Source organism: Aulonocara sp. 'chitande type north' Nkhata Bay, linkage group LG3 (genome assembly GCF_057382095.1).
Source record: "Aulonocara sp. 'chitande type north' Nkhata Bay isolate Kocher_YH1m ecotype deep benthic linkage group LG3, A_spYH_male_GT1.1, whole genome shotgun sequence".
NCBI lineage: Eukaryota > Metazoa > Chordata > Actinopteri > Cichliformes > Cichlidae > Aulonocara > Aulonocara sp. 'chitande type north' Nkhata Bay.
The window spans coordinates 66,551,672-66,567,250 of record NC_141346.1 but is presented as its reverse complement, the minus strand read 5'-3'; the positions used below and the strand labels follow the sequence as shown (position 1 = coordinate 66,567,250).

General features: G+C 44.9%; 1 protein-coding gene across 1 annotated transcript in view; it reads right to left on the bottom strand.

Moving 5' to 3' along the window:
• LOC147336670 (uncharacterized) overlaps positions 1-15,579 on the bottom strand; it is a 239,134-nt gene that overhangs the window by 59,410 nt on the left and 164,145 nt on the right. The window contains exon 5 of the mRNA XM_086285537.1: positions 11,821-11,833. Within this exon, the coding sequence (XP_086141663.1) occupies positions 11,821-11,833 (13 nt within the window). The remainder of the gene's footprint in view (positions 1-11,820; positions 11,834-15,579) is intronic.

The following is a 15,579-nucleotide window of genomic DNA, read 5'->3' as shown; positions in this document are numbered from 1 at the left end:
CTCACAACCGGTGGGGAGAAAAAAATAGGCCCGTACTTTGTCGACGGATACGCGCTGATTAACGGGGAAAAGTGGGTGTGGGAATTTCTGGGATGCTTTTATCACGGCTGTCCAAAATGCTACAGGCCTGAGGAAATCTGCCCTTTGACCCGCGCTCCTTACGGGGACCTGCACGCCTCTACCGAGGCGAGGCTCCGGGAGCTGAGAAACGTTTACAGAGTCCGCACGGTCACTCTGTGGGAGCACGAATGGAACAAGATGAAAAAATCGAACGAGGAGGTTATAAATTTTATGCGGAGCTACGAAGTCCCGGAACCTCTGTCTCCTCGCTCGGGACTTTACGGAGGCCGCACTTCGGCCTTGAGGCTGCGTTACAGCACCTCGCCAGGAGAAAATGTGTATTACGTAGACGTCACATCCCTGTACCCTTACGTCAACGCCAAGCGCGCTTACCCTCTGCATCACCCCCAAATCATCAGAGAGAATTTTGCAGACCCTCGCAGTTATTTCGGGCTGATCAGAGCCACCGTTTACCCGCCGCGCGGGCTCTATTTCCCCGTTCTACCGTACAAAACCCCCGGAGGTAAATTAATATTCTCCCTCTGTCGCACCTGCGCCGAGACTAATCAACAAAGCGGTCCGTGCCTTCACGACGACGAGGGCAGAGCTCTCACCGGGGTCTGGGTCACCGTCGAGTTTAACAAAGCCTTAGAATTAGGTTACAGAGTGGCTAAAATCACAGAGGTCTGGCACTTTGATAGCCGCAGTAGCGATATTTTCGCCGGTTATATTAACACTTTTCTCAAAGGCAAACAGGAAGCCTCCGGTTATCCTCCGGAAGCTCGCGACGAGGATGAGAGGAACAAATACGTGGAAGAGTACCACAGGCATCAGGGCATACGTTTAGACCCGTCAAAAATAGAGGTGAATCCGGCCAAAAGACAAGTTTCGAAATTGTGTCTCAACAGTTTCTGGGGAAAGTTTGCTCAGAGAACCAACATGACTCAGACCACTCTGGTCAGAAAGCCGAGTCAGTTTTTTAACTACATCTTTTCAGGACAGTACGTCTTTAAACACGTCTCTTTTTTAAAGACCAAAAAACAGGAAGTGGCTTTAATTCAGTGGAGCTATAACGAGCGGTGCGTGATACCTCCCGGCGCGACCAATAACGTTTTCATCGCCGCTTTCACCACAGCCTACGCCCGTCTAAAACTCTACGAGTATTTAGAAAAATTGCAGCGCAGCGTTCTGTACACCGACACCGACTCTCTGATCTACGTAGTGAAAGAGGGGGAGGAACCTTTAGAGCTGGGCAACTATCTAGGGGATCTCACGGACGAATTAGACGGGGACACCATCCAGGAATTTGTCTCCGCGGGTCCAAAGAGTTACGCCTACCGGACCAGAAACAAAAAGAAACTGGTGGTAAAAATGAAAGGAATAACGCAGACGAGAGAATGTTGCGAACGTGTCAATTTCGACAGTATGAGCGGGTTGGTGGAAAGTTACCTTTCTGGTATGAAAGAGGCGGAGCTCGGGACCCCTCAGAACGGGATTCAGAGGGATAAGAGAGGCTTTGTGCTCAAAAACAGAACATTTCAGAAAAAGTTTCGCGTGGTTTACGACAAGAGACGTCTCTTTCCAGACGGCACGACTCTGCCTTTCGGGTACTAGTGTTTTTTTGTTTTAGTTTTCTTCTAAAAAAAAAAAAAAAAAAAAAAATGGAGGAAACTGATTTTGATCACAGACTGAAAGTGCCTTTTTCCTGTCTAGTTGTGGGTCCTAGCGGGTGTGGGAAAACTCATTTTGTAAAGTGTGTTTTGGAAAACTGTGAACGCGTCATGGATACTGTGCCCGCGAATATTGTGTGGATTTATACTTCTTTTCAACCCATGTACGAGGAGCTTTCAAAGACCAATAAAAACATTAAATTTGTCGAGGGGCTGCCTGATTCTTTTGAAGATTTCCGAGACGTTCTGGTGGTGCTGGATGACGTCATCTTTCAGGCCTCGGATCACCAGGAAGTGGTTAAAATTTTCACTCAATACCGCCACCATAAAAACGTCTCGGTCATGATGCTGACCCAGAATGTTTTCCATCAGGGTAAATACAGCCGCACCATCAGCTTAAACTCCAATTATATGGTGTTGTTTAAAAACCCCAGAGACAAGCTGCAGATTGAGAATTTGGCCCGTCAGATTTTCCCTTCGCAAAAAATGTCATGGTCTGTGGAATGCGTGATGCTCGGGTAGCCACACCCCCGGGCTGGGCCATCACTAGCACACCTGCTCTCCATCCCGGTGATTACACGGAGATCCACTTAATCCGGCGCTGACGGATGCTCCACGCCAGTCCGTAGTCATCCCCACAGTGGTAACCAGACTTCCACGAAAAGTGTGCATTCTCTTCTGCTTGGAACTTTGTTTAACCTGCCTACTTCTGTCCAGATTTCTACTCGGCGTCTGCTACCTGCCTGTCCTCCGGCTCAACTGGATCTCGCGGCGCTCACCTGGCCCACTCGCCATTCCACGGACTTCCTGCCCCCACGGACTGCCACACTTCCCTCCCGAGCTCCCACGGTTCCGTTCTATCGTAAGCCCCTACTCTAACTCAGTCCTGATATGTTCTCCCCGCTTCCTGGCTCCCTAGTAATCATCTCCCCTTTCTATTGCAGCCCCCCGCCGTCCCGATCCCGGCTTCCTCGTGTCATTGTTTCCCCGGATTTTTAGTTTCTGTTTTGCTCTCTACTTTCCCCGGGTCGCCTTTCGTTGTTTTAATAAAGTGTCTTTTTGTTAGCTCGGAGTCTGCGCCTGGATCCTTTCGTGCCCGCGCACCACGGCGCATGACAAAAAACATTTTTCTCCGACAGTTTCAAAGACGCCACCGAGGAGCCCCACGGGTATTTAATCCTCGATCTCACTCCCTCGTGCCCAGAACGCTACAGAGTGCGCGCCGGTCTGCTTCCGGGGCAGTACCCCGTCATTTACCTGCCTAAACCCAAGTAGCCATGTCTCAGCGTATAAAAAGAAACGCAGTCTTACTGCAAGCTCTGTACCACGCGTCGCCGCAGAAACGCAAAGACATTCTCGCTCACAGCTCCCCGGATTTCCTCCAGGCGCTGTGCAAGATAGCTTTAAATCTTTTAAAGGGAAACATACCTCTTTCCGCTCCTCAATACCAAAAACTGAAACGCCAGAAAAAGATCATCAGGCTGCTGGCCGACAAGAAAACGAGTTTAAACCGTAAACGTCAAGTTTTAAAGAAACAAACGGGCGGGTTTCTTTTCCCTCTGTTGTCCGCAGCCGTACCCATTCTGGGGAACCTGCTGGGAGGAATATTTCAAAAACGCTGAGATGTTTAAAAAAATGATTCTCGTTCCCTCTCACGAGTTGAAAAAACTGACCCGACCCACCGAGCCTACCGTCAGAGAAACTGCCAAAGACGATTTGGACGAAAAGATGAAAGCCATACTGGAGGATCCGCGACTAAATTCGTATGAAAAAATCAAAAGATACGAGTCTCTGCTGCGGAGATATCTCACACTCTCTAAACAGGGCCGGGACGAGGAGAGTAGGGTGACTTTCCACCTCCCGCCCGAGGAGGCGCAGCAGCAGCAGGTGCAGCAACAAGTGCAGCAGCAGGTGCAGCAACAAGTGCAGCAGCAGCAACAAGTGCAGCGGCCCAGAGAGGAGGATGATGAAATGATGGAAGAAGTATTAAAATCCTTACCCCCTCGAGATCGCAAAAACGCCTGCTACATTATGCAGAAATTAGCTGAGGGTGGAGGAGGATGGACAAAGAGGGGTGAATTTGTTTACAAGGGGGATGCGGTGCGGGGTTCGCACATGATCGATCTATTTAAAAACCTCTCCCTCTCTTTTAAAAGTAAAAACCAAACGCGACCGAAAGGATGGAACGCGTTTTTAACTACTTTGGTCGAAACAAACATTCCCTCATCCTCAATACATAACCGTAGAGCTCGCGACCAGTATGCGCGTCTTAAATCTGTGGAGGAGGAGGAGGAGGGAGGACAGACACCTGCGCGAAGGGGGAGGCCCAAACCCCGCAGAAAACGTCTCCCAAGGCGCGATGTAGAATGTGCTCCAGCTGAAGGTTATCCATGTATATATATATTTTTTTAGTAATAATCCACCAGCACCTGTCTTTTAGAGTCAATCTCCAAAATGGAGTCGTAGCAGGCGTACACTATGAGAGTGGTGGTCTGAGGCAGAGGAACTCTGAATCTCATCTCTAGCCTCAAATTCCCGTTGGAGACGGGAGACAGGGCGTCAGCATCCTCGCTGGGTTCCAGATTAAAGGCAAACAGGGCGTAACCCTCATTAAATTCCCGGCGGTCGATGCTCAGAGGTAAATCTTTGAGGTGTCTCCCCGTGGCGGAAAACATGTGATAAAACTCCCTGACCGAATTTCCGCGGTCAAACTGTGGCTGGAAAGCTTTGGCGGGCACCTGCCTGCCGTCCTGACACAACGCCAGATACTCCACATCGTTGTGTCTAAAGTTGAAAGGCGACAGATCCCTCCTCCCGGTGAAGGCTTCGTGATGAACCATGCCCAGGACCACGTATTTGGGCATGGCTCCCAGAAAGAGATTCTCTTGGTTGCAGATCCTGGAATTTTCAGGGATGGAGTAGGTTTTCACAGAAACGCGCGAAAGAGGATAGAGGGCGTTTCCTTTCATCAGGGACGCGGCGTGCCCCAGCCTGACGGCCGGCGAGACCGTGACCTTTTTAACAAACAGAGAGGCCGAAGTTATTTTCAGGGCAAACTGCGAATCCCGAGTTCCCATCAGACTGAAGGCATCGCTGTTGCGTATCAATTTAATTCTCAAATCCACAGAGTTCAGCAGGAGCCTCTCGCAGAAGAAAATATCAGTGTGGAGGGGACCCAGCAGGTCCACTTCTCGCGACTCGGCCGTGAAAACGGCTCTCTGTTTTATCCCTTTGTTCGGCCCGTTGCTTATAACTATAGAATCCATGTCTCCGGCCGTGTCTTTGTAAAACAGACCGGCGCTGAATTGACTCTTTAGAGTGTCTTCTGAAAAGTTGAGCAGCGTCTCGATCATGGCCCTGTAAGGATGGGTGGCGCTGGACTGCGAAATCAATCGATCCCCCAGAATAACGTCGCACTGACTGAAAATTGTGTTGAGAGGATAATTGATGAGGGCTACCCCTGCATCGGGTGGGATGTTGCTCCCGTCCTTTTCTGTAATTTTCACTCTCAGATGGAGCATGGTGTCGTTCAGATCGAGATACTTTTCCCCGTCTCCGGGGATGAAAAATTCAATGGGTGAGTTGTCGTTCAAAGCAGAGAGGGGCTGACATTCTTGATATTTTTTATCCTCTATGGATAGCTGGGTCATGGGAGCCGAAAATAGATCCAGTTCGGCAAGGGTGCATTCGGCAGATTTCTTGTGTAAGAGAGACATTTTTTATTTATTTATTTTCTTCTAAAATATGTCCGAGCTCCTCTGGGGCTTCCTTCTCTTCCCACTGCCGGCCTTGACTGATTTACTTTTTACTCCGACGCTTTTATTTTTAATCCGCTCGCCCGGAGGGCGTTTCCTCTTCCTGCGGGAGAGGACCATCATACCCCCCGCCCCCTCCTGGCGAGGCTCTGTCAGCTTACCCATCACTCTTTTCACAGTGTCTGTAGCGATATTGGTTGCGGCCGTTTTCAGGTGAGGTTTAGCTACGGCGAACCCGGATTTGAAGAGAGGAGACACGAAACGAAACAGTCTGGAGAAGATGGATCCTATCCCTCTGCCGTACATCACGGGCGCTCCGTAAAAACCCGGAAGGGAACCTCCCACCTGCCCCTCATAATACCTCACAAAACGGTGGGGGTCCTGTGGGAGACGCGCCGCCATTCTCAAGCCGGTTTAAAGTGCAGCTTGACTATCGTTTTCCCGTAAACAAAATCCACGAATCTGTCGCGGTCCGTTTTAATTTCTACGCGTATGGTTTTAATGTATTTTTTAGATACGCGCAAGTAATGGACCGTATTATGTCTGATGCTGATCACGTCTCCGTAATCGCCTTTCACGTTAAGGACGCTGAGCAACGGTGAGTAACTGTCACCGACCGGCTGGTACTGAACGATGTCGGTGTAGAGAAACAGGTTATATACGCCCGCGTTCATATCGCACGGATACGGAGTAGAGCGCTTCGACAGAGTCCACCACTCGTTCGTTTTCAATCCCAGCATGTAAGCCAGAGGAGGGAAGACCTTTATTTTATGGCTCCCGACTCCTTTGACATCCAGACGTTTGGTGATGTTGTTGAAAGAAGCCTTGAAGGAGGGGTCGTACTTTTGGATCGCCGGCACCAGGTGATCCAATAGATCTTTAACGCGTCCGTAATGACCTCCCCTGCCGAATTTTAAAATCACCAGGGGCTGATCTTCCTCCGTCGTCCGCATCAGCTCCAAGTAGGAGGCGTCCAGCGGTAGATTGTACCATGTGCGCGGATAAATGAATTCGCATAAGCCCACGCTCCATTCTCCGGTCAGCTCGAGGGGTTTGGCCAGATCCACCGTGTAGCAGCCGCTGGTGTTATCTTTAAATAAGCCCTTGCTGGCGTTGGAAGGCAGGGTCACGTAAAACCCTTCGGACTCCATGATGAATTTTAAAAAATGAGCCGAATGATGCGAGGGGTCTCTTTTTTTATACGCCTACCACTTCCGAGGCTTTCACCCAGCTGTTGAATTTATCCGGCCAGTTTTTCCACTTGACAAAAACCTGTTTTTCCCCTCTGACTGTGCGCCGCTTTAAAATCTTCTCCACATGAAACGCTTTGTCCTCGGTCAGTTTCACTTTCTGCAGCTCGGGCTCATAAAACGACCCTTCGATAGGCTCGCCGTCATAATCTTCTAGCTTATACACGGGTGGCGATCGGTGAAGGACCCGGATCACAGTAAAGATTTCGTCCGTGAAACTCTGTTCGTATTTTTTATCAAATACTCCTCTCAATTTGGATATTCTCACCAGATCCGCCCTCTTAAATTTCAACTTTATTTTAGGACGGGCGGGTGTCTTTCCATACAAGTTGTGAAACACCTGATCCGCGTTCTCGGGGCGCACCTCGGCAGGTGCCATTTTAATGCTGCTGTGATAACTGCGGTTATATCCTTCTAACAGGTCGGGCAACACCTCCAGATAGCGTCTGGTATTGTGCGCGGTGAAATATCTCCACATCCTCGTTTTCAGGGTGCGGTTAAATCTCTCCACCACCGAGGCCTTTAGGTCGCTGGCGGTAGCAAAATGGGAGATGCTGTGATTTTTCATCAGAGCTTGAAAACTCTTGTTGAAAAACTCTTTTCCCGCATCGGTCTGTAAATTTTCCGGTATTTCACTCTCTCTCAACACAGATTCGAAAGCTTCAGTCACTTCCGAACCCGTCTTCTTTTTCAGGGGGCGGGCGTAAACCTTTTTTGAAAATACGTCTATGACGGTTAATAAATAATTGAATCCGTCGTTGTATTCAGACAGGTGTCTCATGTCGCACAGGTCGGCCTGAAGCTGCTTCAGGGGTTTGGTCACAAACACTCTATTTCTCTTAAATCTTACTCGCGCCGGCTTGTGTAGAGTATAGGCGTCCTGCTCGGATAAAAAATTCTGCACCTTGCGGATATCAACTTTTTTACCAGTTTCATCTTCTAAAGCACGTCGGAGTCTATTTACTCCTCCGAAACTACCTGGGTGATGCGGGTCGTAATACACTTTTTTCATCTCACTTTTCTCGGTCATCTCGTCTTCTGATAAAAAGCCCGTCTGCGTTATAGCGTCGCAGGAGTCGGTTTTTATTATTTTATTCAAAAACCAGAGATGAATGTTTTTTATTTCGAAACCAGAGGGCTTAATGTGCAGAAAACAGGAATACATTATTCAAAAACCAGAGATGAATGCTTTTTAAATATTTTTTATTCAAAATCAGAGGGTTTAACATGCAAAAAACAGGAATACATTATTCAAAAACCAGAGATGAATGCTTTTTAAATATTTTTTATTCAAAACCAGAGGGTTTAACATGCAAAAAAACAGGAATACATTTTTATTCAAAAACCCTGAGATAAAACACACTTATAGAATCAAACAGGAATACAAGTAAGTTACCAAAAAACCCAAAAAAAACAGGAATACATTTTTATTCAAAACCCTGAGATAAAACACACTTATAGAATACAAAAACTCTTTTTTTTTATTCAAAACCAGAAGGTTTAACATGCAAAAAACCAGGAATACACTTTTATTCAAAACCCTGAGATAAAACACACTTATAGAATGCAAAAACTCTTTTTTTATTCAAAACCAGAAGGTTTAACATGCGAAAAAAACAGGAATACACTTTTATTCAAAACCCTGAGATAAAACACACTTATAGAGTCAAACGGTTACAAAAAAACTCTTTCTTTTTTTTTTTTCTTTTTTTAAAAACATGAGGTAAACATGTTAAAAGGTTACAAACAAACAGGATACTTTTTTTTAAAGCATACACGATTAAAAAATGAGGTAGGATTTTAAAAAACAGAATACATGATTAAAAAATGAGGTAGGATTTTAAAAAACAGAATACATGATTAAAATAAAGCAGGATTAAAAAACGAGGTAGTTTTTTTTTTTTAAAAAAGAAACAGAATACATGATTAAAATAAAGCAGGATTAAAAAACGAGGTAGTTTTTTGTTTTTTTTGTTTTTTTAAAAAGAAACAGAATACATGATTTAAAAAACAAGGTTAAATATAGGAAGCATGCAGGATAAGAATCAGCAACCTTTGTAAAACTCCGTAACCAAACGGAGTTCCCCGATTTTGACCACGTCTTGCCCCACCAAATTGACATAAGCGTCTGTGATGGCGTCAAAGACTTTCCTCACCGATTTCAGCTCATGAAGCAGAGTCTCCGCAACCATCCCAACTTTAACGTCCTCAGTCTTGATGTTGCGGGCAATCAGCAGACGTTGAATGGAAGGGACAAAGCGAGGAGTGAGCAGTTTCTTTCTGATGTTATAATAGTTGTCGGAATAAAAATCATCCTCCAGAATTTGCAGGCACTCGTGTTGTCTCTGGCTGGGATGATCTATCTTACAGCCATTACATTCGTCGGTGCGGTGCTTGTTTATCACCAAGTTGACCAGATGATACACAGCCGTTTTCACAGTGTCGATGAATAAAGAAGACGCCCAGCCGTCCATCTCGTCGGTATACTGCTGCTGCCGCTGCCGCCTCTGTCGCTTCAGAGGCCCGTAGTAGCCGGGAGTGTCGGGTACCAGTTCGCCCTCGTCAGAAAAACAATCAGTGGAGCTGGTCTCCTCATCGCGAAGCAGGGGTGCAGAGTCCATCTCTCTCTGAGCTAAAAAAAGGCTTTTTGATCGGACTTTTAAAACAGAAGGAAGGGGGGCGTGGTCCGGGAGGGGCGGGGATTTTCAGAAGCTGAGACATTTCCTTACTCCTACAGCATCCCTCCAGCAGCGGCAAGTTTGAAAAAGAATTGTAATATCCTTCCTCACTTGCAGCATTCTTACGACCCACTCTTTGGCTGGTATAACCATCATGCTGCGAAATAATCCGCAGTCGGGGTTGAATTTCTCCATGACAAAAATGTCAGGCGCATCAGACTCATCAGTCGACCGCAGGCTGGCTCTCATTCTCCATCTCCCCGTGGCTGTGGTTCCTGAAGACCAGACGGTTGACAAGATTGTTTTAGTCTTGATCAGTTGCTCATCATTGAAGCGTATGCCTCCGTTCCGTGGCGGAGGAGGGGGAATAGCTTCTATTTCTTCTTCCGTAGCTTTTTCTGGAGCCGGGGGAATGTTTTCTTTATTCTCAGGGGCTGCTTTCTCCTCTTTTATTTCTGGAGCTGGGGGAATGTTTTCTTTATTCTCAGGGGCTGCTTTCTCCTCTTTTATTTCTGGAGCTGGGGGAACATCGGCGTCTTCTGGAAGTTTTTCAGCCAGGGGCTCATCATCTTCTTCTTCTTCTTCTGTAACTGTGTAGAGAGGATGATCATCATCATCATCAGCTGATTCAACAGCTGATTCATCAGGGGAGGAAACATCCTCTACAGAGGGGGTCTTTTCTTTATCCTCATCATTCTCAACAGCAGGGTCAGTATCCTCTTTTTCATCAGAGGAGACAGAAGGAGGGGAAGGAGGATCTTTTTCATCATTCTCATCATCAGCAGCATCATGCTCTTCTTCATCATCGAAGCCGAAAGGAGAAGGAGGAGGGGGAGGAGAATCTACCTCTCTCCGGGGTCTTTTAGCGGCAACATCTTCCTCTTCAGGAATGGGAAAATCCTCGTTTGCCTCTCCGATAGCCATCGCAACCAGCAGCTTCAGCATGGCCCAGTCACTGGGAGTCAGCTTCACAATGCTGCTCGATTCCGTCAAGCTTTCTCCTTCGTTCAACTGATAAAGCCAGAGCTCCCCTGACTCATATTTGAATATGTAGCCCCACTTTCCACAACCCTCAGCAGACAGAGGCTATTCTCCCCGCAAGTTTCTCGGTGCTGGAATTTGGCTGCGGAACATGAAGACGCTCTTACTTCTTCCTTCTTTCCGCGGAGTGGCGGTTGCTTCGGATCTGGTACTGTAGACAGAGACGGGCGTATCGCTGATAATCGACGAGGCCCACTCGCTGCTGCTGCCACCCATGCTCGAGGGTTCTGCGGGAGAGCAGATTTCTTCGCCGTCCAAGTAAACAGGACCGCTGCTGGGCTGCAGAAGGAAATCCATCTTGTGTGTGTGACTTAGAAATTGTGACGGACTCCTCCTCTCTGCTTTTTATTCTCCTCCCTCGCTGCAGTCCCTCCCACTAAAAACTTTTTTTCCCAACAACAGATGGCGCTCTTCCGGAGGTTTCCCCCTCCCTTCTCAGGATGCAATTCGACACGCTTAGCAACAGATGGCGCGCTTCCGGAGGTTTCCCCCTCCCTTCTCAGGATGCAATTCGACACGCTTAGCAACAGATGGCGCGCTTCCGGGGTTCACCCCCCCTTCTCAGGATGCAATTCGACACGCGGGGGGTTTCCCACCCCCCTTCTCCGGATGCGATTCGTCACGCTCATTACACGCTTCCGGGGGGGAGGGGCGGGAGGTCAAAAGGTCGTGATTAGGGCCATCAATCACTTCGGATCAAATTTTGTCATAAGCTGTATGGTATTAACTCTCTCACAAACTTTTCTTTTATTGTTGTAATTTTAATATGTTTGTCTGGAACAGGTCTCTCTTGTAAATGAGACATTGAGTCTCAATGAGCCGACCTGTATAAATAAAGCTTCAATTACAAAGTCCTTTGTTTAAAAGTTCATTCAGCTGCCAGTGGGACGTGCTGTGGCTCTATCGGTTGCTGAGCCTTTATATTGTTTGTTAGAAACTACAAATATAATGGCTCACTGTATTTCAGAATCAGAGAAACTTTATTAATCCAGGAGGGAAACTGAGTTGTCATAGCAGCAAATATACAGGAAACAACAAGCACTCATATAAAGTGAGTGTAGAAACAGAGTTATGATAGATAAATATTCAGATAAATAGAGAAATACAGAAATATAGGTATGAATTGTTACGAAATCAGTTTTACCCCGGTTCTTTTATTCATCGAGGCATCCAGAGACGGCACCAGAACTCAGTAGTTATTTCACAAAACCTTTATTCATCTTCATTTAAGAATAAGAATCTTTACTCTTTAATGTCACAAATTCCTCTTTGTATGTAACATAACAACATACATGATACAGCTGCAGCAACTGAGGCGAGGAGAGAGGCAGCAACAAGAAAACTGGAAGAAGGAGACCAACAACACCACCTGTGGAAATCTTCCCCCAATCAATCATCATATCAGCATTTCATCAAAAGCACACATGCTCCGACCTGACAATGCAGAGGTGTGGCAAAATCATTGAAATCATTTAATAAACAAACGAGTGCATCAAAAATAAGAGTGGAGCTGCAATGAAAGAGAAGTGAACTTTCTTCAGTCAACACAAAGTTTTCCCTCACAGGTGACATTTAATTAAAGTGACTTTATTACCACACACACATTCAGAGGCAGTCTACAGGAGCAGAGCTGCAGCTATTCAGCAAATGTCTCCCTGCAATCCTCACTGCAACACCTACATGTGAAAATGAAACCACCTCTACTGTTCACACATGAAAAGTCGTGTGAAGAACCAGTTTTCCTCAGATCTCTGTTTTAGTAACTCTGAAGTCTTGTTAGAAGAAACTTTTATGCTTTAACTGCAGATGTCTATTATTAAAAGATACCTCCATTATAAAGTTTGCAAATGCATTAAAATGTTCATATATTTTTGTATCACATGCCATTATATCCTGTCATGTACACATGCACAGGAGCCTTACAATAACCTCTCTGCTGAGAAGGCACATAACTTCGAAACGCATATCAAAAGAGGAACAAACATGCAGCTGTTTGTTCCAAAATATAGGCCCCACACCCACACACACACACACACACACACACATACATATATACTCATGCTGATAACCAAGCTTGATAAACAGGAAATGCTATGCAACTGCCTCTTGGTATGTTGTAAATAAAGCTGACTACAGTGCCTCGGTGTGAGTATCACTCGATCACTCACCCGTGCACGTAGCTCTGTGAAATTCCTTTTGACTGTCTTGTATTCCTTCATCGTATTTTAAAATGTCACACACCATTGACAAGTCTGAACTTTTGATTTTTGCATCCTGTTTGTACTGATAACTGTCAGTGGATTATTTTGATCCCAAAGAAATCTTTAACACACATGTAGTGATGGGACGTGTGCACTGAAACAATGGTTAGGAAACAGAAATCGCCTGAGAATCTGCTCATGTTTAAGATTTCTTCTTTACAAACATTTTCTGTGGCTGCTCCCAGTATGACCAGTGATACAAAGCATGGGAAATGGGGATTAGTTCATTCAGACAAATACACTTTTTAGAATGTAAAAATAAAGAAATGAATCAATAAAATAAAAAGTCAAAGAAATAAAAATAAGGGTCTGAGGCGTCTGTCTCACTGTATCCATGGCAACAATTGACTTTCTGTTCCTTCATATCAGAACCACATCTTTGAAATCCAAACATTTAAGATTCAAATTCAACCACAGATGTGTTCAATTAAATATTAAATGAAGCAGTGCAATGTTTTTATCACTATCCAAGTTTGAACTCTAAGTAGAAGATTTAAAAAAGCAACACACACACACACACATACACACACACACACACACACACACACACACACACAGTATGCAGACATGATTTAGGTGATGATAATATAACGACTGCACAGACCCGTGGGATGATTCATCTCCTTTTTCTTACTCTATGCAATGATGAACTTCTTGCTTCAGGACCTTCTTGATGAATTTGTTTTCTAATCCACAGTTTTCTACCTGATCTGTGTGTTTGAAGTAAAATGTGTTGCTTCAAATGTAAAAGTTAAACAGACAGAAAGCATCAACGTGGACTTCAATCAGTGTTTTGTGTTCATACAGGTCAGCTGTTGCACACAGAGCTCCTGGATTTACACTGTGCCCTGGTTCCTGTGTTTCTGTATGTAGTTTAGTCTAAAGTGGATCCTCCTCATGCACAGACTGAATTATCTGTTCAACAATCAGCATTTCTGATTCATGGATTTCATTTGTTTTTGCTAGTTTTGACTGAGATTTCAACATATCTGTGGTGGCATCTGTTCAGTGTTATGGAAGTTTTACAGCACTAATCTCACTTCACTCTGTAACATGACAGTGAACAATATTACTATTAGAAAGATTATTAGAGAAGCCACAATCAGATGATCCCCTATGAGGTGTCCTTGGTTATAGTGTGAAGTCATCTGAGGGGAGAGAAGAAAGAAACATTTCAGTGTTAATGAAAAAGTCATCAGTCTTCTTATGGGAAGAGACCTCCACCAGACCAAGACAGGTAACCATCCAACACGTTCTCATCCCAAAACCTAACAGACCGATGCCATGTAACAAATCGATGCTATGTGACTATTAAATTCCCTTCTTTTGAATTCTTTTGGCGACAGAGAAAGACTTCCGACTCAGAGTGGTCAAGTTCAAAAAATGATCTTTATTGTACATTTCCGGAAACAGAGACCTGTAGCCACTAACACACGCTCAGGTCTGAAAGCATTAGAAGCCAGAGTGGGTATACATAGTTCTGCTATAGGTCGCACACAGACACACACAGTTTCCATCAAAACAACTCCTTCTGCTCTGACTAATGTGTGTGTGTGTGTTACTTCTGCTTTTTCTGTCTGGTTTCCTGTATTTTATTAATATGCCTCTGCAGCTCTGCACTAAACTTCCTGTTTCTTAACCTCCCCTTACTAAAGCCTCTGTTGCTAGGCGACCTGTCACAGACTTTATTACAAAGTACAAAAAACAATCCAATCAGAAAATAAGCACTAAGAATATATATTTATTTCGTAACAGTCTCCCCCTTTTGAACTCATTTCATGAGTTAACCTAATGAACTGACTCCCTCAATAACTACTGTGAACTAAAAACAGATATAATTAACTTTGTCCTGGTAAAAAGGTCCAACATTACTTTTGTCAGTCTATGGAAACGATCTCTACTCAGTGAAACGTTTCCTCTTTTAAACATTTCCTCCTGGTTTCTAAGCACACACTTACAGTTCACTTCATTTGTCCCTTCGCCCCCTTTAACGGGTGGAGCATATCCAGTCTGAACACTGTGTTTGGGCGATTGACATAAAAATCATACAAACTATTACTAAAGCTAATCCTCCCATTACCCTTCATTACTTTGTGCTCACATTATAGCCTCTGTCTAACAAGCTTTTAATGTTCTTTCCAATCTGAACAACACATTTTCTGAGAGGTTTCTCTGCTCTGTGCTTCTTTTGGGTGCCCCTCCTCTTGGGTCCTGGATTCTCACCAACCCCTTCGTGGTTTTGCTGTGGTTCTGGAATCTTCTCCTGTAAAGGACAGAAAAGGAAAACACCTCTCTCTACTACGCCTCAATAATCTAATATGTTCATCAATTCTTCTCTTGATTATTCAAAGTTGGTTCAAAACATCACATTCGGGACTCTCTAATCAAAAGGATTAGCCTAATTATTATTTCTGTGTGTAAGCGTGTTTGCATTCACCCCTAAGCACTCTGAGTCCTTTTCCTACCATATTTCAATCCAGACAGTCACGCTGAACGAAGCTTATGACCTTCACAAGACTGAGTGGCAACTCCTATCAGTGCAATTGCAATGTGTGTATGAAAAATGATTATAAGCGCTTATTCTAGTAAAAGAAATCATAAAGAAAACAAACATTTTCAATCAGTTAAGCTTAAGCATAAAAGCAATTACTTATGCCTAAATTTTACCGTAGCTAAATGATCAAACACACAAAAAGTCACACACTGATCATATAATCCATTGTTTCAAATTAGACCTAAAACTCCCCCTTTTGACACATCTTCATGTGTCAAACAAAAGCACAACTAGAAAATGAAAAGAAAAAGGTTCATCAGATCATTTCTCAGGAAACCTCAGCGATTCTCCTCTCGAGTATATTTGCTCC